We start from the raw sequence: 21,798 nt of genomic DNA, 5'->3' as shown, positions 1-21,798 counted from the left end.
AAACAAACTCCTAAATGAAAAAGAAAAAAAAAAGAGCCAGAAGCCTAAGGGTAGAGATAGTCCTGTATTTAGGTGGTGAGTTTATATCAGAGTTGAAAAGGTCATAAAGGATCCATAAGCTCCTCTTACAGGACAGAAGCAGTGTCGTCCTGGGCTTCCCCATGGATTTAGGGTTCGGTAAGTTTAGTCCACGGTATTGGGCTCCTCTGCATTCACTTCTTTCAGTTTTATCAGTATGACTCAGTAGCTTTCCTACTTGGCTTCTTGGCACCATTTCTTTGGGCTATTAGTGCCCCTTAGTGAATGAAAGGAATGAATTGAATACAGAAGGCAACTTGGACCCTTCTCACTGATCTGTTCCTTTTGGCTTTCTGTTGGAGGTGAGTCCTGGCACCAGATGGGGGAGGTTTGTGATATAATGGGTAGGGTTGTACCATTTTTAAAAAGCACCAAATTCTCCAGTCCTCATTTTCTTTCCTGTGGTCACCCCTTAGACACCAGATTGAGCCCAATTCCTGCAGTTGAGGTGCGGCTGGGATTCATTACTCCCCAGATGATGGAATATGTTTGGTTTGCCTTTGGTATTGAAATCACCATGTAAAATTGAAAGTTGCCAGTTATGATCTGACTTCCAATCTAAGTGCCCTGCAATGTTCTTGGGAAAACTTTTAACTATTAAGACTAAAACAGACAGTGAGCCTTCCCTTTTCTCCTGCATTCCCTATAGAAGATAGAAAAATATTCTTACCTCAAGATCCTTTCTCTAGGATAAATCTTTAGGGTGACATGAGTTTGCAGCAGAAAGAAACAGGAGCCACAGAGGGAGAATAAGACAGCTGTGTCAGCATGGGGCTGCGGGGAAGACAAAGTCTAGGCAAGAAGGACTGTGTAAATACTGCAATTGTCATGCCGTTCCCTATTCTTGGAAACCATCAGCTTTCTGGCTGTCTTGTGGTGGTTCCAGCTAAGGTAAGGTAAAGGTAAGATTCAGAAAATGGCCGTTCAGATCACGGAGAGCCCAAGGGAAGGGGTGGGTTCGGGCTGTCTTGTTTCTCTCTCTTTCTTTTCTTTTTTTTTTTTTTCTTTCCCCCCCTTCCATAGCCTCTAAAGATAAAATGAATGTGTTTGGTTGTGTTTGGTATTGAATTAAGCACATGCACCCTCATGTAAACCATGGACTTAGGTAATAATAGTTAATAATATATAACACTAAAATAAATAACAAATTTTAAAAATAATATAATTTAACAAATACACCACACCAACATAAGATGGTAGTAGGGGAAGCTGAAGGGTTGGTGGAGAGGGAATATTTGGGAACAAGCTATGTTTTCTCAATTTTTCTATAAATACAAAACTACTAAAAAAAGAATAAATGCCATTAATTAAAATAAAACCCATAAACAATAAAAACAGACTCATGGATACAGAGAAAAAACTGATGGTTGCCAGATGAGAGGAGATTTGGGGGGCTGGGTGACAAAGGTGAAAGGATTGAGAAACAATTTGGCAGTTACAGAATAGTCACGGGTGTCAAGGACAGCCCAGGGCATACAGTCAATATAACTGTATGGTGCCGGTAGGGCACTAGACTTATCGGGGCATCACATCTTACGTTATATAAATGTCTTAACACTATGCTGTACACCTGAAACTAATATTAAATGTTAATAGTAATTGAAAAATAAAACCCAGCACCCAAGAAGTGACAACTAGTGTGAATTGATGAGGAGCAGATGGAAAATGAGGGCAGGAGCAAAGGTGGGAAGTTTCATTGAGGGGACATGGATTTGTCTTCCTCCCTCTGTCATTCCGCTCAATCTTGGGAACAAACTCGCCGCCATTTGCCCTTCCCCCTGCCATAGTAGCTACAGTCCGTCTCTCCACTCATTTCCAAGGCGCCAGAGTTAGAAATTCGAGGAATTTCAACAAAAAGGCATTTTCATAGTGAGGATGAGGACACTGACTAAACGAGGTGGAGATGGGCCGGTGGCAGGTGGTGAACGCACGCACGTGAGAAATGGGAGAGTTGGAAGGGTCCAGGAACTGGGCGACGCGTTGGGTGCCTCTGCATCCAGTTCTTCCTTCTCCCAACTGTAGAAGTGTTTATCCCAAAAGACTCCTGGAAACTTTTTTAAAGTTTTTTAAATGTTTTTTTAATTTTCTTTTTACTGAATGATTTTGAGAGAGAGCGAGAAACATTGATTTGTTGTTCAAATTGTTGCATTCACTGGTTGCTTTTTTTATGTGTCCTGACCAGGGATTTAACCCTCATTTGTATGTGTCCTGAGCAGGGATTTAACCCTCAACTTTGCAGCACTGGGACAGCATTCTAACCGAGCTACCCAGCCAGGGCCTAGAAACCTTTTTTTTCCCCCCTGATTTTTTTAAACATAAAACTTTATTTTCTTTCTATAAATTGTCAAACCAGTTTGATAAGGATTTTTAAAATGTTTCTGAGCTAGCAGTTTTCTATAAGAATGATTCTTCCCTAAAAGGCACACTTAAAGTATTAAAGGTACAGTTTGTTTATTTTTTATAAATTTTGTGAATATTTGATTTGTTCAAGCACCTATTCATAAACAATGAGTCATGCTTCTTTAACTTGAAAGAGGTAATTACTAACAATCTAGATGTAGGGAAATACTTCACTCTTGCACAAAAGAGGTAAAGTCTTTTAAATTCCAGGCATAAACACACAGAGCTTTATAGCTTCAGTTGTATGACTTCAGCCATGAATCAAAATAAACACAAAGGCTCACTTATCCTGATCTCAAATAGTTCCTTCACAGTGGGTATAAAATACCTGGTTGATTGAATTGAGTTCACAAAGACACAAACAGGCAAACAGGAAGATAGATTCTCTGTCATCTGTCATCAAATATGAAATAAGCCTCTTTCATCCAACAGATCCCCAAATCATCAGACAATATCAAATTTTCAAGTCATTGCTGCCATTAATGGGGAATAATCAATTGGCCTTGCATATACCAGAAACAAAAACAAAATCAGACAATCAAATACCACTAGAATAAGTACAGTCAGTTTTATCACTGCTTGGGAATCATTTTGGAAAACCAAGAAAAGACGTGTGGGCTTAGGCAACCTATGGGAGCACTTCTCAAGCAAGGCAGTTCAGTTGGCTCTGTCAGGTAAGTCTATTTGGACTTCTCAGTGGGATGACCTCTGAAAGAGCTTAAGTAAGTTTGCAGAAAGGTAAAATCTTGACTATCTTGCAAACAAAATAAGCTCATGCCAAAAATGTTATTAAGCCCATTATCTGATGAGGGAGCCAATGAGATTAAAGTTGGGTGAAGGAGCATTTGAGGGGCTGGAGATCTTTAAGCAGTTTAGTCTGCCAGGCCATCAGTGGTAAGGTTTGGCATTCTCTTTTCCACTGGACAGAAATTATGTGCATCTCCATCAGACCAAAAAAAATCCACAAATTAATCTGTCCTTGTGGAGTTACAAAATAGTGCTGTCCATACAGAGTCAAAGGCGCAAGCCCAGCACTGCTCTGAAAGAACACTTAGAAATCTTTGCCGATTTCTGTTCCTATGTTTTGCCTATTACTTTTTTCCTTGTAGTGGGACTAGTGTGCCAAAGACAAGTAAGTTCTCACAGTAGCAGTAACTTCAGTTATTTTAAATTGCTACAGAAGCTGAGCGCTTTTGTAGATAATGTCTTTCTGGCCCTCCCCCCTGCCCCCCATATAAACTCTTAATTCCTCTACTCTAAATCACTCCTAGAACGAAACCTGGGTGCTTCCCCCCCCCATATTAAAAGTGAAAATAACATTGCTGTAAGGATTGAACAATATTAGAAACAAGTACTTAAAATGTGTATTAATCTTTAGTTTCCTTTGGAGAGGATTTTTGCTTGCTAGTTCTCTACAGCAAGATGATGCTAGGAAAATGTTTTAGAAGACAAGTTCTCTCTAAATGCAAGTCTAAAATGCTTAAAAGGGATTAATGGTTTTAAAGACCCAAATCAAACATACTTAATATTAGCAACATTGTATTTGAATCCTAAAAGTTAGACATCATAAACATTACATATTTTTTTTTAGAAAGATGGCCAAGAAATTAACAACTCAGCATCTTCTAGAGACTGGCATCCTAGACCATCATGAGCACCCAGCTGTGGTTCATCCACTACCACCTTCTTTGTTCTAAATCCTTAGTTTCCACCTGGGCAACTCTAAAGGCACTGTGAGGAAAAGAGATGCAGAGATGGATGCCCCTTTCTCCTGTAGCCCCGCTCAACATAGCAATTAGGCTAACAGTCAATGAGAAAAAGGTGTATCATCCATGAAGCTATAGTCCCTACAAGGCTTCACTCAATTTGAAAAGTTGCCAGTTCTGTCAAATATGCCAATATTTCAATAAGGTATTTATGACACAGAATCTTTGTTTTTCTAACAGTATGTGCTGAAGCCACGGATGTTGAAACACCAATCTTGTGGCTGATAAATGAATTTTGAAATGCCCATGGAAATGTGGATAGAGACAGTCAACTTCCTCCTGGGTAAATTCCCCAGCTGTCTTGTGGACCATGTACCACAAAGCTTTTGCATTCTTGGATGTACAGCATAAGAAATGTCCAGACCTTGAGGGCTACTGGGTACAGACCAAAGAAATTCAGTATAGTCTGTAACAGTCCATTTTGCAAGCAGTCCACACAACAGCCATCCAGAAAAGATTAGACGCATTGGTTCCTCGGGGACTGAAGTAACAGTCAAAAGTTGTATGAAACCAGGTTCCAATTACGGCTGTATTAGTCTCTGCTCCGTTTGCAGGTAATAAGGGTAGACAAGTGAAATCTTCTGAAACACTCTCCAGAAGACTGTCTCCAAGATTTTGACAGACTCTAAACAAGAAATGCTTCAGAGTCTCTTTGTGTTCCTTTCATTCCTAGGAGAGTAGAGAGAAGTCACTTCCGTGCTGAAGTCTTCTTCCACTTCCACAGCAAGCCCTGTTAGCCTTTCAGCAGCAATAAATGAACCCAGAAGTTTAGAATACTCTTTGAGATCGGTGTAGGAGAATTTATGCAGGGGAGTTAAACTATACAAAGCCCACTGTTTACACAGAAGGAATGCAACCTTTTGAGAACCATCTTCGGGCAACTGTGAACACCGGGGAGTTTTCCTTCCGGGTGCAGTCGGGACAAATTAAGTCTGCATCCTGAGGGATTCCAGTCGTTTCTGCCGAGGGGTGGCTGGCACCTGTAAAACAGTCTTTAAGCCTTGAGACTGCACTTTGTACGGAAGCCGATTCTGATGCATCACAAAAATCCGTGGTCTATTAAATGCTGTGATGACGCTGCCACCCACTCCGGCTTCAGGAATCATTCTTAAGTCTGGATCCAAAACTGTGCGCAGGCTGAGTCCCCTCTGCCAAGGCCTGCTGCGAAATCCCGCCGTAGGAAGATGCAGTTTAGCTCGCCGCCGCCGCAGTTTAAAATCGGTTGCCGACTCGCTCTGCGGCCAGACGCGGGAAGCTTCCCTGGCACCGATTCCAAGTGAGAAAGCAACTGCGGTCGCCGTGTTAACTAAGGGCCTTTTTTCTCCTGATTTATTCTTTCTTGCCTGTTATGGGCCCCCTCCTGGCACTGAGAGGAGGGAGTAACAGGGGAGGAAGGACCCAGGACAACTTTGGCCATCTGCCCGAAGTGGGTTAGAGCAGCAGAGAGGAGCCTTTATGGCACAATGATGTGTGGACCTGTATATCAGTTTTAGGAGACACCATATGCCATCGTACCCTATTTTCCAGACTGCAGTTTCTTATCTATTAATAGACCTCTTGATGAGAAATGAAACCTTATTCCTATGGTTTTAATACAGGCTTAGAAAGAGGTACTGTTGCGGTAATGAATGTGTTTAATTAGGATATTACATTGGAATTAAAAAGGTAAGAACTGAAAAAATGCTCTTATTTGGCCTGACTTGCCAGTAGGTGCTATTTTCCTATCCCTCTATCTGATAACTCCATTGAAAAAGAATTATTTTGAGATCTTCTCCCCAGAAATCATTGGCAAACTTGCGTTTCACCTCCTTGCTTCCCTAGAAGTTAGAGGAATTTTTCGAAGTTTAGGTCTAGAGAAATCCTTTGGGTGACAGAGACACAGGTCAGGAAAAAACAGTATCCAGAAAGGGGAAGGCATTTTGTCAGCATGGGGCAAAGGGGAAGAGGGCAAAGCCTGAGGCTGGAAGAGGTGGATAAATATTTGTGAAGGTTACGTCATTACCGTTTTCAGAGGGGTCAGCATTTTTGGCTGGGGTGAAAGAGAAGGTAAGATCTAGAAAGCACCGAGGCAAAGGACGTGTTTGGACAATCACTTTCCTCTGGCTTAATTCTTTCTGGAGCAGGTGAGAACCACTTGAAACCTGTAAGGGTAGGGGCAAAGCTATATCTAGGGTAAATGAAGTTTCCAAGGGCTAAGACGCTTCCTAGCCCTGACTGGTCTTCGTGTCTCTTCCTCTTAAGCCTTTCCCTACTTTCCAATCTGAGCACTGCTTCCTTGAAGCAGGGCTGTTTCTGCTGACTCACCATGATCCAGGCTGTGCTGCTTCTTTGCTGTATCTTCCTGTCTCCAGTGGCTGCCTTTCTGAGAAATGCCCTGAAAGGGGCCCTGACCGCCCAGCTGTCTTTCACAGAAACGGGGCATCCTCTGAACATACTCTCCAGCCAGATCCTTCCCCCAGATCGCAAGACCTTCCAGGATCTCTTGCAGAAAGCCCCCTGCTTAGCCCCTCTGCCTGGGTATCCTTCTTAACTCTGGAGGTGGCCCTGGAGGAGGCTGGCTGCCCAACTGAGGCCCACATTTCTGCTGCTTCAGCTTGTTACAGTGGGAGGAAATGATACCACTGAAACCCTCATTCACGGGAGTGAAATGCAATGAGGAGGAAAGGATTGACAATACTAAGGTCATTCTGAGAGACCTGAGGGGAAAATGCAGGGGAGCTTAGACAGGTCTAGTGCTCCGTTACTCTTTCTGAGGCATGTAGGCATGAACATAGCTGGGTGCTCTATGAGTTAGGACAGCTGATGGTTGTGTTATGGTGGGATGAGTGGCCAGAGGGAAAATAAAGGCAGGGCCCTCACCGTTGCAATCCAACAACTTAATACAGGAGGCTAAAAGCAAAAAGCTCAACTGGTAATCCTGAGCCTGGTCTGATAAGGCTGCCAGGCATTCCAAACAAGAGAAACTTTGGTAGTGTAGGAATGGGGGAGCCCTTGGAAGCCTGTGCGTATCATTGTCAGGGGGGACCACCAAGCAATGGTGCTGCTGAGTCCCTTACCAGGGATGAATAGCGTCCTAAAACTCCTGTCCAATAGGCGTGTGGTCTGTGATGGTGGCTCGTAGCCACTGGCTGATGATCCAGGTCCTGAGGGTCCCTGTGCGGGCACCAACTGTCTCAGGGGGCAACGCATCACGGGGGAGTCCGGGGTGCGGGCACTCCTGGATCTGAGGGTCACTGTCCGGAGCCAGCTGAGGAGAAAGCGGGGCTCTGAATCCCACAGAGCCCGTCCCGGGGTTGTCACGGATGAGGGGAATAAACACGAGTCGTTGCAAACACTTTTCTGTTTGCCAGGAGAGGGGACATGGCTCTTCCCTCTAGTGGAGAAGGCCCTGAGCCCCCATGTCCAAAGGCTTTTATTGAGAACCATATGCACAGGGGTATGGATGCAAAGCTCATCAATCAATGTCAAAAGGCTATGTTTACAGAAAGAAAATAGAGATCATAAATAACAATTGGAGGAACACAAGAGACCTGCCTCAGGTCAGAGTCTATGACTAATGTAAATCTCCTTCCCAGTATAAGCTGGTTATCATGGCTCTTGAGGGAAGAACAAAGCATACCTACAAGAACTTACTTCTAGGCCTGATTGTCCCTGGGAACCACCTGATCTAGTTTAGGGCTATACCTGCCTTTAGTATTGTTTCAAGCCTGAGCCAGGCGGGCAGGGTAGAGCCACCAAGACATAAGGAGACTTCTTTCAGATAGAATGAGGACTCTGGCCATGTCCAAGCCAAGCCAAGGGGTGCGGGCCTTTTTGCTCTTTCTCCGTGTCCCCCCAAGTCCTTGTCCCACTGCCTATACTGGCCAATGTCTGTCTTAGGTTGTTTCTCCTTGTGAGAAAACTTACCCGTCATCAACAACCAACCATCACAGGGCCAAGCAGGGTGATGTGAGGGAGGCAAGGGCTGTGCCCCTGCCAGGGGGACAGGTTTTATCTCCTCAGTGGTCTGTTTTCCCAAGGCCTCCTTGATCATTTCCAGCCGTGGGGCCCTCTCACCTGTTGGCGGGGCTACAGTCCCTGAAACCAGATGGGACATTTCCCAATATATCATCTCCACTATCTTGGAAAAGAAAAACCTTGAGATTGTGTATTCATCCCAAGACCTGGAAGGAGGAAGACAGAGGGGTCTACAGTGCCCAAAGAAAGGGCCCATAAACAATTTTGGTTAACTGCCTGCTTCCTGTCACATATGCAAAATGAACAAAGTCTGGAGCAAGATAAGGATTTGGGCTAACAGATGCCCATATATATACCTACATTTGGGTAATCACATCTCCCAAGGGAAGCTAACACAACCTTTACCTGCCAATCAAAATGGAACTTCTTCACCCCCATCCCAACTATACAAGTCCTCAGAACAAAGTGCTCTCTCTCTCGGCCTCTTGGCCTCGTGACTCTCTTGCCACACAGGGGACCCCTAGCTAGGGGGACCCCTGGCCTCCTTTTTTGGCCACCCAGCTTCTATCCACCTGGCCTCTGGCCACCCTTGCTTTTGCTTTCCTATTAGAATTTAGTATTAATAAACTTTGCTTGCACACTAGTTGGCTCTCTGGCCTGTAATTCTTTACTGTATCAGCAAGAAGAACCACATTCCTGGGAGTTTCTCCTATTACAGCTTAGTATGCTGAGAAGCTCCCTTCCATTGAGTTGGTAACAGAGTTCAAGATTTCTGCCCTCAGTGTTGCTCAGAAGTGTACAAATGAGTCTTGGAAGCATTTAGAAGCAGTAGGCAAACAACTGACAAAAAGCCCTGAAACTGAGATCCCCACAATGTCTTAGGAAAACAATTTATGTCAAACATTCCACAACCATTCTGAAAGGCAGTATACTGGGCTTGATAGGCTAATGTTTTCAGACTTATTTAAAATAGGCAAGGCCCCCTAGGCATCATGTTTCTATTGTCAAATGTCTCTGATAGGATTGTGTATGGAGCTGGGCAGAACAGGTAGTTAAAAGTGTTGGGACAGCTTAGGGCAGATGTGTGCTCTTCATCTGGTCCCATTGCTAAAAAAAACATGACCAGAGTCATCCTTGCCCTGCTCTGTTATGTCTAGCCCCCATTTCTTCTCCCAGTTTCTCTTTCTGTTGTGAAATACTGTGGATTTATTGGATACTAGACAGGAAGGTATTTTAATCTTTGCCCATTCATCTATTGTACTTTTTTTTTTTAAAGAAAGTGTTGATTCTGGAGAGAGAGGGGGAGAGAGAGAGAGAGAGAGAGAGAGAAACTCTCTGAGTTGTTGTTCCACTTATTTCTGCTTTCATTGGTTGCTTCTTGTAGGTGCCCTGGTCAAACCTGCAACCTTGGCATATCAGGACGACACTAACCAATTGAACTACTTGCCTGAGGCAGTAGTTTATAACTTTTTACTACTGAGTTAATATATCAGTTTATGACTATGTGACTTTTTAAAAATTTTAACCCATGCAGTTATTCATAGATATCTGGGTAGTTTCCAGTTTGGGGCTATTATGTGTCAATATGCTATGAATATTTTTATGTTTTATGTGGACATGTGTTATTTTTCTTGGATAAACAGTAAGAAAAATTGCTAGGTTATGGGGAGAATATATTTAGTTTTATAAGAAACTGCCAGTTTTCGAATGCAGTTGTACCAATGTGCGAAAGTTCTAGTGGGTTCTCACCAACGCTTGATAATCGGTCTTTTTAATTATAGCCATCTTAGTGGGTATCTCATCACTAGGATTTTGACAGGGATTGCATTAAATATGTTGGTCTGTTTGGGTAGTATTGACATCTTAACAATTTTAAGTCTTCCATTCCATGAAAATAATGTCTTTCCATTATTTATGTCTTTAATTTATTTCAGCAATGTTTTCTAGTTTTCATTGTACAAGCATTTTGTCTTCTTGGTTAAGTTTATTTCTAAGTATTTTATTCTTTTTTATGTATTTGTGAAAAATGTTTTCTTATTTTCCTTTTCAGAATTTTTTCAGATTTTTCATTGTAAGTGTGTAGAAATACAACTAATTTAGGGGTGTTAATATTGTATCCTGCGACTTTGCTTAATTTATTAATTCTAACACATTTTTCTGTGTGTGGATTTAGTGTTTTCTACATATATGATTACATCATCCACAAACAGATCATTTTGCTTCTTCCTTTCCAATTTGGATGTCTTTTATTTCTTTTTCTTGCCTATTGCTGTGGCTAGGACTTCAATAATACGTTGAATTAAAGTAGTGAAAGCAAGTCTCTTTATCTGGTTCCTGATCTTTGAGGAAAAGCTTTCAGTCTTTACCATTGAGTATAATGTTAACTGGGTTTTTCATATATGGCCTTTATTATGTTGATATAGTTTTTTCTTTTTCTATTTTGTTGATGTAAAATGCTTTTCTGCTGATCATGTGGCTTTTCTCCTTCATTCTGTTAATGTGGTGAATCACATTGCTTGATTTTCATATATTGAGTCATCCTTACATTTCAGGAGTAAATCTCATTTGGTCATGGTATATGATCCTTTTAATATGTTGCCAAATTGAGTTTGATAGTATTTTGTTGAGGATTTTTGCATCAGTATTTACAAGGAATATTGGTCTACTTTTCTTTTTTTGTAGTGCATTTGTCTGGCTTTAACATCACGGTAATGTTGGTTTCCTAGAATGAGTTAGAAAGAATTATCAAGAGTTTGAAAAGGATTTGGTGTTGCTTCTTTTTCAAATGTTTGGTAGACTTTACCAATGAAGCTAGTTGGTCAAGGGCCTTTCTTTTTGGGGAGGTTTTTGATTACTGATTCAATCTCCTTACTATGCAAATTTTCTATTACTTCATGATTCAGTGTTGGTAGGCTGTATATTTCTAGGAATTTGTCTATTGTATCTAGATTATCTGATTTGTAGTCATACACCTATTCATAGTTCTCTCAAAGTATTTTTTGTTTCTTTAAAATAGTAGTAATGTTCCCACTTTCATTTCTTTTTTTACTGAGATACAATATTTCATTCTTTTTTAAAATTGACATAATATTCGTTTCAGGCAACATAATGATTCAGTATTGTACATATTGTGACATGATCACCACAGTAAGTCTAGTGAACATCCATCACTACACATAGTTTCAATTTTTTCTTGTGATAAGAATTTTTAAGATTTACTCTCTTAGCAACTTTCAAATATATGATACAGTGTTATAAACTATGGTCACTGTGCTGTGCATTACATCTCAGGACTTAGCTATTTATAACTGGAAGTTTGCTCCTTTTTGTAAATTATATTTTAGTGATTATGCTATTACAATTGTCCCAATTTTTCCCCCTTTGCCCCCCTCCTCCCAGCACCCCCCACTCCCTCAGGTAACTCCCACACCATTGTTCAAGTCCATGGGTCATGCATGTAAGTTCCTTGGCTACTCTATTTCCTATACTGTACTTTACCTCCCCATGGCTATTCTGTAGCTACCTGTTTGTACTTCTTAATCCCCTCATCTCTTCACCCATTCTCCCCAACACCCCATTCCCACTGGCAACCATCAAAACACTCTCTGTATTCAAGATTCTGTCTCTGTTCTTGTTTGCTTCGTTTGTTTTTTAGAGTAAATTGTTGATAGGTACGTATTTATTGCCATTTTACTATTCATACTTTTGATCTTCTTTTTCTTAAATCCCTTTAACATTTCATATAATAACGGTTTGGTGATGATGAACTCCTTTAGTTTTTTATTGTCTGGGAAGCTCTTTATCTGTCCTTCACTTCTAAATGATATCATTGCTGGGTAGAACAAACTTGGCAGTAGGTCCTTGTTTTTCATGACTTTGAATGTTTCTTGACAATCCCTTCTAGTCTGCAAAGCTTCTTTTGAGAAATCAGGTGACAGTCTTATGGGAACTCTCCTGTAGGTAAGTAACGGCTTTTCACTTGCTGCTTTTAAGATGCCCTCTTTATCTTTAACCTTTGGTATTTTAATTATGACGTGTCTTGGAGTGGGCCTCTTTGCATCCATCTTGTTTGGGACTCTCTGCTTCCTCAACTTGATGTGTATTTCCTTCACTAAATTAGGGATGTTTTCTTTCACAATTTTTTCAAATGGATTTCCAATTTCTGGCTCTTCCTCTTCTCCTTCTGGCACCCCATTACACAAATGTTGGAATGCTTGAAGTTGTCCCAGAGGCTGCTTACACTATCTTCATTTTGGATTATTTTGTCTTCTTGTTATTCTGGTTGCTTGTTTTTTTTCTTCCTTATGTTCCAAATCATTGATCTGATTTTTGGCTTCATCCATCCTGCTGTTGATTCCCTGTAAATTGTTCTTTATTTCAATTAGTGTATCTTTCATTTCTGACTGGATATTTTTTATGCTGTTGAGATCCTCACTAAGTTCCTTGAGCATTCTTATAACCAGTGTTTTGAACTCTACATCTGGTAGATTGCTTATCTCCATTTCATTCAGCCCTTTTTCTGGACTTTTGATCTGTTTTTTTCATTTGGGCCACGTTTCTTTGTCTCCTCATTTTGGCAGCCACCCTGTATTTGTTTCTATGTATTAGGTAGAGCTGCTATGACTCCCTGTCTTGGTAGTGTGGCCTAATGTAGTAGGTGTACTGTAGGGTCCAGTGGCATAGCCTCTCCTATTGCCCAAGCTGGGTACTCGAGGTGCGCCCTTTGTGTGGGTTAAGTACACCCACCTCTTGTAGTTGAGTTTTGGTTGCTGTTGGTAGGTCAGTGGGAAGGATTACCCAGGCCAGTCAACTGCAAGGACTGCCTGTGACCACTGGTCACCAACCTTTCATGGAGGATCAGCTGTGCAGGGCCAGGGTGGTGGTGCTCTGATGTGGTCTGTAGCTGTCCACTGGGTGTGCAGGCTCTGGAATTTCCCAGGTGGTACAAGCCAAAGTTAACCCTCACCTGTGTTCTGCCCAGGGCCACCCTTCCTGAGCAATAAAGCAATCTGAGATGGCTGCTACTTGTGCTGGGCTTGGGAATTCTCAGGCAAAGTCAAGTTGCGAATCTAATCTGGCTGCTGCTAGTGTCAAGCCTGGGGCCACTTAGCAAGAGGTACAGAGGCTGGGAGCTTACTTAGGCTGGCTGTTCCTTGTTTGATAAGATTTAGAAAGTTGTGAAGCATGAGCCAAGACCAGACATTCATATGGAAAAATCACAGCTGTTTGGGTAAGCCTGTAAATTGGGTGGGTCAGAGTCTCAGGGGATCTCCAGGGCAGGGAAAACAGTGTTAGCCAGGTTGATGGAGTGTTAGATGTGGCACCTGCCTGCCAGCTCTGTGACTCTGTGGGTAAAGGGCTCAGAAAAGGAACAATGGCTACTTCCTGCCTTTCTGTGTGAGAGAAAACTGTTCCCCAGCTCCCACCTTAATGCCAGACATGTTGTTTCCTCCCTGTATGCCACTGGTGCCTTTCAAGCTGCTACCCTGATGCTGGAGCTCAAAGGGTGTGAGTCTGAGTAAGTCTGTGTGTGGGCTCTTTAAGAGGAACTGCTTGGGATGTTTCTTCCATAGACTCAATTTCCACTGGTTTTTGCAGCCAGAAGTTATGGGGACTTATCTTCCTGGCACTGAAACCCCAGGCTGGGGGACCTGGTGTGGAGCTGGGATTCTTTGCTCCTGATATGTTCCTCCAAAATTTTTATCCACCACGTGTGAATATGGGACCAATCCATTCCACATGCCTCTCCTACCTGTCTGAATGGATGTGGTTTCTTTAATTCCGTAGTTTTTGGACTTCCATTCAACTCGATTTCTGATGGTTCTGAGTGATGGATGGTCTACATTTTAGTTGTAATTTTGATGTGGTTGTGTGAGGAGATGAGCTGTGTTTACCTATGCCATTATCTTGACTGGAAATCCCCCCAAGTTTGTACCTTTTGACCCATCTCCTTCACCCATTTCACCCACCCCCCAACCCTATGCCTCTGTCAATTACCAATCTCTTTTCTGTATCTATGAGTTCAGTTTTTTAAAATTACACATGTAAGTGAGATCATATGGTATATATCTTTCTCTGACTTATTTTAGTTAGCATAATGTCCTCAAGGTCCCTACATGCAATTGCTGTTATTTTTATTTTATTTTATTTTTTAAGATTTTGTGTATTTATTTATTTTTAGAAAGAGGGGAAGGGAGGGAGAAAGAGAGGGAGAGAAACATCAAAGAATGGTTGCCTCTCACGTGCCCCCTCTTGGGAACCTGGCCCACGACCCAGGCATGTACTGTACCCTGACTGGGAATCAAACCAGCAACGCTTTCCTTTGCAGTCCAGCACTCAATCCACTGAGCCACACCAGCCAGGGCTTGTTGATCTTTTTGAAGAACCAATTTTGGATTCAATTATTTTATCTCTTGTTTTTTCTTTTCCTTTTTTAGAATTTGTTTATTTATTTTTAGAGAGAGAAAGGGAGAGAGAAAGAGTGGAAGAGGGACATGGCCCACAACCCAGGCATGTGCCCTGACTGGGAATCAAACAGGTGACCTTTTGGTTCCCAGACTGGTGCTCAATCCACTGAGCCACACCAGTCAGGGCTTTTTTTTTTTTTAATGGATTTATTTGAGAGAGAGGAAGAGAGAAGGGAAGAGAAATAGAGAGAGAAACATTTCTTGATTGTTCTACTTATTCATGCATTGATTGGTTGTTTCTTGTATGTGCCCTGACTGGGGATCAAACCCACAACCATAGTATAACTGGACAATACTCTAACCAGCTGAGCTAGCCAGCCCAGGCTCTATTGCTTTTTTATTGGTTATTTTATTTGTTTCTGCTCTAGTCTTTATTATTTCCTTCCTTATGATAGCTTGGCTTTAGTTCTTTAATGTTTAATCTCTTTTGATAATGATTTGTTTTTAGTGTACAAGTTTTATTCTTCTTTTGTTCAGTTTATTCCTATTTTATTCTTTTTGATGCTATTGTACACTTTTTTTCAGAACTTAATTTTCAAATTATTTATTGAAAATGTATGGAGCCCTGGCTGGTGTGGCTTGATGGGTTGAGTGCTGGCCTGCAAACCTGAAGGTCACAGGTTTGATTCCCAGTCAGGGTACATGCCTGGGTTACGGGCCAGGTCCTTGGTTGGGGGCATGCAAGAGGCAACTGATGTTTCTCTCCCTCTCTTTCTCCTTCCCTCTTCCTCTTTCCCTCCCTCTAAAAAATAAAAAAAAAAATCTTAAAAAAAGAAAGTGTAGATAAATATAATTGATTTTGTATGTGGATCTTATATTCCACAACCTTGCTGAACTCATTTACTCGAATAATTTTTTTGTAGAGTCTTTCTGACTTTTTAATACACAAGATCATTGTAGCTGCAAATTGAAATAGTTTACTTTTTTCTAAACCAGATGCTTTTTATTTTGTTTTCTTGCTTAATTATTCTGGTTAGGCCCTCCAGGACAATGTTGAATAAAAGTGGCAACAATAAGGATGCTTGTCTTGTTTCTTCTTTTAGGAATTTTACGTTTTTTTAAAAAAATACCACATTAATTGAAATTGCTTTTTAAAGTAACTTTTCAGTGTATGCTGCTAGAATGCAGAAATATAATATATTTTTATAAATTAATGTCACCTTCCTAAATTCGCTTACCTCCTGCTTTTTTTTTTATGATGGGTTTGTTTTGTTTTGTTTACATTTTATTTTATTTTGGATTGCAGAAAGATAGGAAGGGAGAGAAAAAGGAGAGAAGGAAACATCAGTGTGAGAGAAACATCGATCAATTGCCGCCTGTATGTGCACCAACCCGGGACCATACTCACAGCCTAGGAATGTGCCCTGACCAGGAATCTACCCGTGACCTTTTGGGTTACGGCCTGTTCCAACGAACTAAGGCCCACTGGCCAGGACTCTTGTGTTTTTGTTTTTTCCCCCTCATGTTTCTCACTGCCTTTGATGTGTTTTTTAATTCAAGTCTAGTTGTCCCCAGTGATATGACCTTTATGGAATAAACAAAGTTAAGTTTATGCCTCAGGCTTCTTTTCTTTTGTGGTGGGTTTCTTTCTGGAAGGCTTCTTGGCTGCTGGTTTTTTGGTATCTGCAGCCTTTTTCCCACCAAAGGCTTCTTCTGGCATTTTTTTAAAAATCTTAAGATTTTCTCAATAAACAATCATTTTTAAAAAAATATAGTTCCACTTCTTCCTTTCTAATTTTATGCCTTCAATTTTTACTCTTCCTTTATTACACTTAATAGGACTTTCGATATAGTGCTGAAAAAGTGGTTATTCTTTCTTTTTGATAAATCTTAGGAGAAAAGGGTTAAATATTTTACCCTTTGCTATGTTGCTACACAGAAACTGTAGTGTTGTAGAGATTTCCCAGGGATTTAGGGTCCAGTAATTTTAGGTAGTATTGGACCCCTTTGTAACCAGTTTTTGCTTCTTCTAGTTTCAGTAGTGTGTACTTACAGGCCTACTCCTTACCTGTCTTCTGTCTTTGCTCTTAGTTATCTGAGGCCACTGCTGGGAACTGAGAGAAATGAAAGAAATAGAAGAAAGGACTCTGGGTCCCTCCCTTTGTACAGTTCTCTTTGTCAGTCTGTTAGGGGTGAGTGACAGCACCAAGGAAACTTTTGCCATATGCTATGCAGAGATCTGTGCTATTTTAGAAAGTATCAGATAACTAACTCTTCCCCTCATTTTTGGACTAGAGTTACCCCTAAACTTTAGATGAAGCCCAATTCCTGGAATTTTGGTTATATTTGGGAAGTGTTTCTAGTCATCTGATAAACATGTTTGTGTGTGTGTTTTACATTAGAATTAGAAAAGTGAGAAATAAAATTGCCCTCATTTGGTTTGACTTCCAGTCTATTGTTTCCCTGGATCTCCACCCAATGTATCCTTTAATAAGAACTGTTTTGGAGGGTCCTTTACAAGAGATTATCAGCAGTTCAGCCTTATTCCTTCTCCCCTTCAGAAGATACAGAGGAACTTTTCCCCATATTATGTATAGGCCTAGGACAGTAATTTTCAATAATTTACATCTCATGACACACATAAACTAATTGCTAAAATTCTGCAGCACACCAAAAGACATATTATTTGCTGATCTGACATAAACAAATAGGTATAATTTTGACTCATTCATACCAGACAGTTATTGTTGTGTTGGCTGTTGTCATTTTTTTGACAGTCTAAGCTGTCAAATAAAGACAGCTTAGGGAGAAGAGGTCAGTGCCCCCAACTAAATAGTCAGGTATTGCACATTTTAAAAATTCTTGCGACACAGCAGTTGAAAATCGCTGGTCTAGGGTAAAACCTTAGGACAACAGGGACATGGGGCAGGACTAGCAGGGCCCAAAATGGGAAAGGTCTTTTTGTCAGCATGGGGCAAAGGTGAGGAAGACAACATCTGGGCTGGGAAGAGATGCAAAAATATTTGCAAATGCTATATATCCTTCACTGTTTTGGAAGCCATCAACATCCTGGCTTCCTCATGATTCTGGCTTCCTTGTGATTCTGGCTCGGGTAAGGGAAATGGTGGGATTAAAAAAAGATAAAAACAGCCCTGTAGCTCAGTTGGTTGGGCATCATTCCGCAAAACAAAAGGTCTCAGGTACTACTCCCGGTCAGGGCACATGCTCGGGTTGCAGGTTCCATACCTGTTGCGGCATGTACAAGAGGCAACCTTTTTTTTTTTCTTTTATTTTCAAATCCATTTGTCTCTGCCTACCCCCCACCACTTTCCCTTGCCCCCTCCTTCCTTCCCTCCCTCAGCTCTTCCCCTTCGGTTTTGTCCATGAGTCCTTGCTATATGTTCCTTGACTTTCCCCTTCCCTTCCCTTTCCCTGCCCCCCCCCTTCCCTCTTGTCTCTGTTGATTTCTTTTCCTTTCAGTGTTGCTGGTCATATTTTCCTTGCATCTTTGTATTGTTGGTTAGGTTCCACTTATAGGTGAGATCATATGGTATTTGTCTTTCGCCCCCTGGCTTATTTCGCTTAGCATGATGCTCTCCAGTTCCATCCATGCTGTCGCGAAGTTTAGTACTTCTTTTTTTCTTTCTGCTGCGTAGTATTCCATTGTGTATATGTACCATAATTTTTTGATCCAATCATCTACTGATGGGTATTTAGGTTGCTTCCAACACTTGGCTATTGTAAATTATGCTGCTATGAACATTGGGGTGCATAGGTTCTTTTGTATTGGTGTTTTGGTGTTCTTAGGGTATAGTCCCAGCAGGGGAATCCCTGGATCAAAAGGCAGTTCCATTTTCAGCTTTCTGAGGAAATTCCACACTGCTTTCCACAGTGGCTGCACCAGTCTGCATTCCCACCAACAGTGTACTAGGGTTCCCTTTTCTCCACAGCCTCGCCAGCACCTGTTGTTTGTGGATCTGTTTGTGATGGCCATTCTGACCGGTGTGAGGTGGTACCTCATGGTGGTTTTGATCTGCATTTCTCTGATGGCTAGTGATGCTGAGCATCCTTTCAAATGCCTCTGGGCCCTCTGTATCTCCTCCTTAGAAAAGCATCTGCCCAGGTCCTTAGAAGCAACCTTTTCTTATATTGATGTTTCTCTCCCTCTCTCTCCTTCCCTTTCCCTTTCTCTAAAAATAAATAAATAACATCTTTAAAAAAAATCATTCAGGTCATGAAAATCCCAAAGCAAAGATGTTTGGACTGTCTTATTCCTCTGCCTTGTTTCTTCCTCGAAACAGTGAAGATCTCCCATAGCCTGTAAGAGTCCAGAGTAACTAAAGTTTCCAAGGGCTAAGATATTTGAAGCTCTGACCAGTCTTGGTGTCTCTTGATCCCAACCCTTTCTTTTGCCATATCCCAACCTGAGCACTGCTTCTTTCAAGCAGGGCTGTTTCTGCTGACCCACCATGATCCAGGCTGTGTTGTCCCTGGTGGCTGCCTTTCCAAAGAAAGGGGCCCTGACTTCCCAGCCGCTTTTCACAGAGATTGGCACCTTCTGAACATGTTCTCCAACCAGATCCCTCTCCCAGATCCCAAGACCTGCCAGGATCTCTTGCACACAGCCCCCTGCTTCGCCCCTCTGCCTGGGTATCTATCCTACTTAGCTCTGGAGGTGGCCCTGGAGGAGGCTGTCTGCCCAACTGAGGCCCACATTTCTGCTGCTTGAGCTTATTAGGGTGGGAGGAAATGATACCACTGAAACCCTCATTCATAAAAATAAAAAGCACAATGTGAGGAGGAAGGGATTGGCAATACTAAGGTCATTCTGAGAGATTTGGGGGGATCCCTAAGGAGCTTGGATAAATCCAACATGCAGATACTCACTCACCCTGAGGAATATATTGATGGTGGTGAATGCACCCACTGGAGTGACTGGTCTAATAGTTCAGATGGTAACTGAGTTTGCTAAGAATCCATCTCCCATGTTGCTGGTGACACAGTCAAAGCTTTTGCTATCATCCCCTAGAACTGCAAGTATGAGTCTTGGGAACATATGAAGAATTAGGCAAAAAGCTGAAGAAACCCCCAACTTAAGATCCTCTCAGTGTCTATGGATGATGACGATATAGTTTATCATGTGTTCCACAGTTATTCTGAGGTGCTTTATGGGGAAATTGATTCCAGAATTTGTCCAGGTTTACTTCAGCTATTCAATACCACTTAGCAGACAAGTCTCCTTTCCTAGGACTGTGTTCAAGGATGGGAGACGGAAAGTAGTTAGAGATTTTGGAGGGCAATTAGGACAGAAGTATGCTCTTTATCCCAATGCTCAAACACATCTGTGACTGGTATGAGCCTTGCCACTCTCCACTTAGTAGCTCTCAGTCCCTATTCCTACTCCCTTTTCCCTTTTCTTTCTTTCCGTTATCATATATTGGGCATGTAATATGTTTTAAATACGAGTGATAATTTAACCATTTCTCATTCACTTACCCTGTACCAAAACCTCAACTAGATGCTGTTGTAGCTTGCTAATATAAATTTTAAAATGAAAAGGGAAATTTTAAAAAGAGAAAATAGTACGTAGATGTACCTCTAACCTCTTCTGATTCTGGGTCACCTGGCTTCTGCCATGAGCTAGAGTGGGAACACGGCAGGGAACTGTAGGAGATGTCAAAGAACAAGGTCTTAGATATTGAGGTCAAGTGTCTGACAAGGGGACAAGGTTTGAGCAGCCAATACAAATGGACAAGTGTTTACAGAGATTACGTCTTTTACTGATCATAGGGGAAAGCAAATACCTCCTTTATTCATGGGACAGAGAAGTGGGCAGCATGGAATCAAGCAGCTACCAAACTAATCAAGGCAGTCTCACTTTTCAGTGACTGGACTGTCTGGTAATTTGGGGCTCCCTATAAACGGGGGGAAATAAAGCACAGGAAGTCCCTGGTAACCTGAAGATGGAGAGGGCCTTGTGCGAACATTTGAGTCGCATTTCCTGTTTCTTAAGCCTTTATCTAAAAAAGAACAGAAGCTTAGAATTGTTGGATGAGGTGTGCCCTGACTCCTGGGCTCTTTCAGACCACATCCCTTCAAGAAGCTCTGTATTTCTGTTTTTTTTTTTCTCCTCTCTAGTGTACTCTAGTCCAGACATGAGTGGCTTCAGACTCATCATGATACTGCTTGAGCTGCTTCTTTGCTACCTTCTGCTGCACCCTGTGGATGCCATTTCAAATGGAAACCAAACAAATGTCTTGATGCATCTTCCCTCATCCTTGGAATCCTGGCCACTGTCCTCAAGCCCCTTGCTCTGCCAGGCCTTGCACCCAAAGTCCCTGTCTGGCTTTACCCACATGGACCCTCTACCCAAGTTCCTGATAGGTCTGTCACTGATGATTGCCCTGAAGGAAGCTGGCTGCCATGCTGATGTAAGGGCCCTGCAGCTTCGCGTCTACCGCCAGGGAGGTATAAATGCTACACAGATCCTAACCCAACGTCTTCAAGGGCTGGAGAAAGGCAGGAGCACAGAGAGGGGAGTGTCAGTGGATACCCTGGCTTCTGCTCTGCAGCTGCTGGCCAGGGAGCAGCTAGGCCCTGGGAGGGTCCGACGCTCCTTCGCCGTTAACAACTGTGATAATGAACAGGAGCAGGATGTGCATGATACAATCCAGTTGTTGCCAAATGTGGGAACCTTCTACAATCTGGGCACAGCTTTGTATTATGCTACACAGAACTGCTTGGACAAGGCCAAGGAAAGAGGCCAAGATGGGGTCATAGATCTGGGTTATGACCTTCTAGTGTTCATGACCGGTCTGTCAGGGGGGCCCATGGGACTAGCCGTCAGCACTATGCTTAAACCTGCAGTGAAGGCTGGGGCTGAACGGTTGATCCAGTATTACTATGAGCAAGAGGCAAACACCCCTCTTCCAGAGACCAGCAAAGAGGACTTGAGCAGTCCCTCCTATGTGAGTGACATGGCAGAAATAACTACCATGGCCCCTTTGGAGTCAGAAGTAGTAAATTCAGTTCCTTACTGGAGGTGGCCCTTTTTCAACAACTATTAGATCCTGGGAATGAAAGTTCTGAAATGTAAAAAATGGTAAACACAATAAATAAATTTAATATTCTGACAAGCTGTGTTCAGAACTCAGATCTCTGATTTGTTATGGGGGAGAAGGCAGTGCTGT

At 42.1% G+C, this 21,798-nt stretch overlaps 1 protein-coding gene and 1 pseudogene across 1 annotated transcript; one reads left to right on the top strand and one right to left on the bottom strand.

Moving 5' to 3' along the window:
• Window positions 1–4,335: 4,335 nt before the first annotated feature.
• LOC129075974 (centromere protein L-like) lies at window positions 4,336–5,350 on the bottom strand (annotated as a pseudogene).
• Window positions 5,351–6,267: 917 nt separating this feature from the next.
• On the top strand, window positions 6,268–21,742 carry APOF (apolipoprotein F). The gene is made up of 2 exons (XM_054579905.1): window positions 6,268–6,367; window positions 20,747–21,742. The coding sequence occupies exon 2, from the start codon at window positions 20,764–20,766 to the stop codon at window positions 21,673–21,675; it is 912 nt and encodes a 303-aa protein (XP_054435880.1). The 5' UTR covers window positions 6,268–6,367; window positions 20,747–20,763; the 3' UTR covers window positions 21,676–21,742.
• The last annotated feature ends 56 nt before the right edge of the window (window positions 21,743–21,798 follow it).

This window comes from Pteronotus mesoamericanus, unplaced genomic scaffold (assembly GCF_021234165.1).
Source record: "Pteronotus mesoamericanus isolate MK-2021 breed Mesoamerican mustached bat unplaced genomic scaffold, CSHL_Meso_final contig_56, whole genome shotgun sequence".
NCBI classification, from domain to species: domain Eukaryota; kingdom Metazoa; phylum Chordata; class Mammalia; order Chiroptera; family Mormoopidae; genus Pteronotus; species Pteronotus mesoamericanus.
The sequence above is the reverse complement of the archived record's forward strand: the minus strand, read 5'-3'. Positions and strand labels throughout refer to the sequence as shown.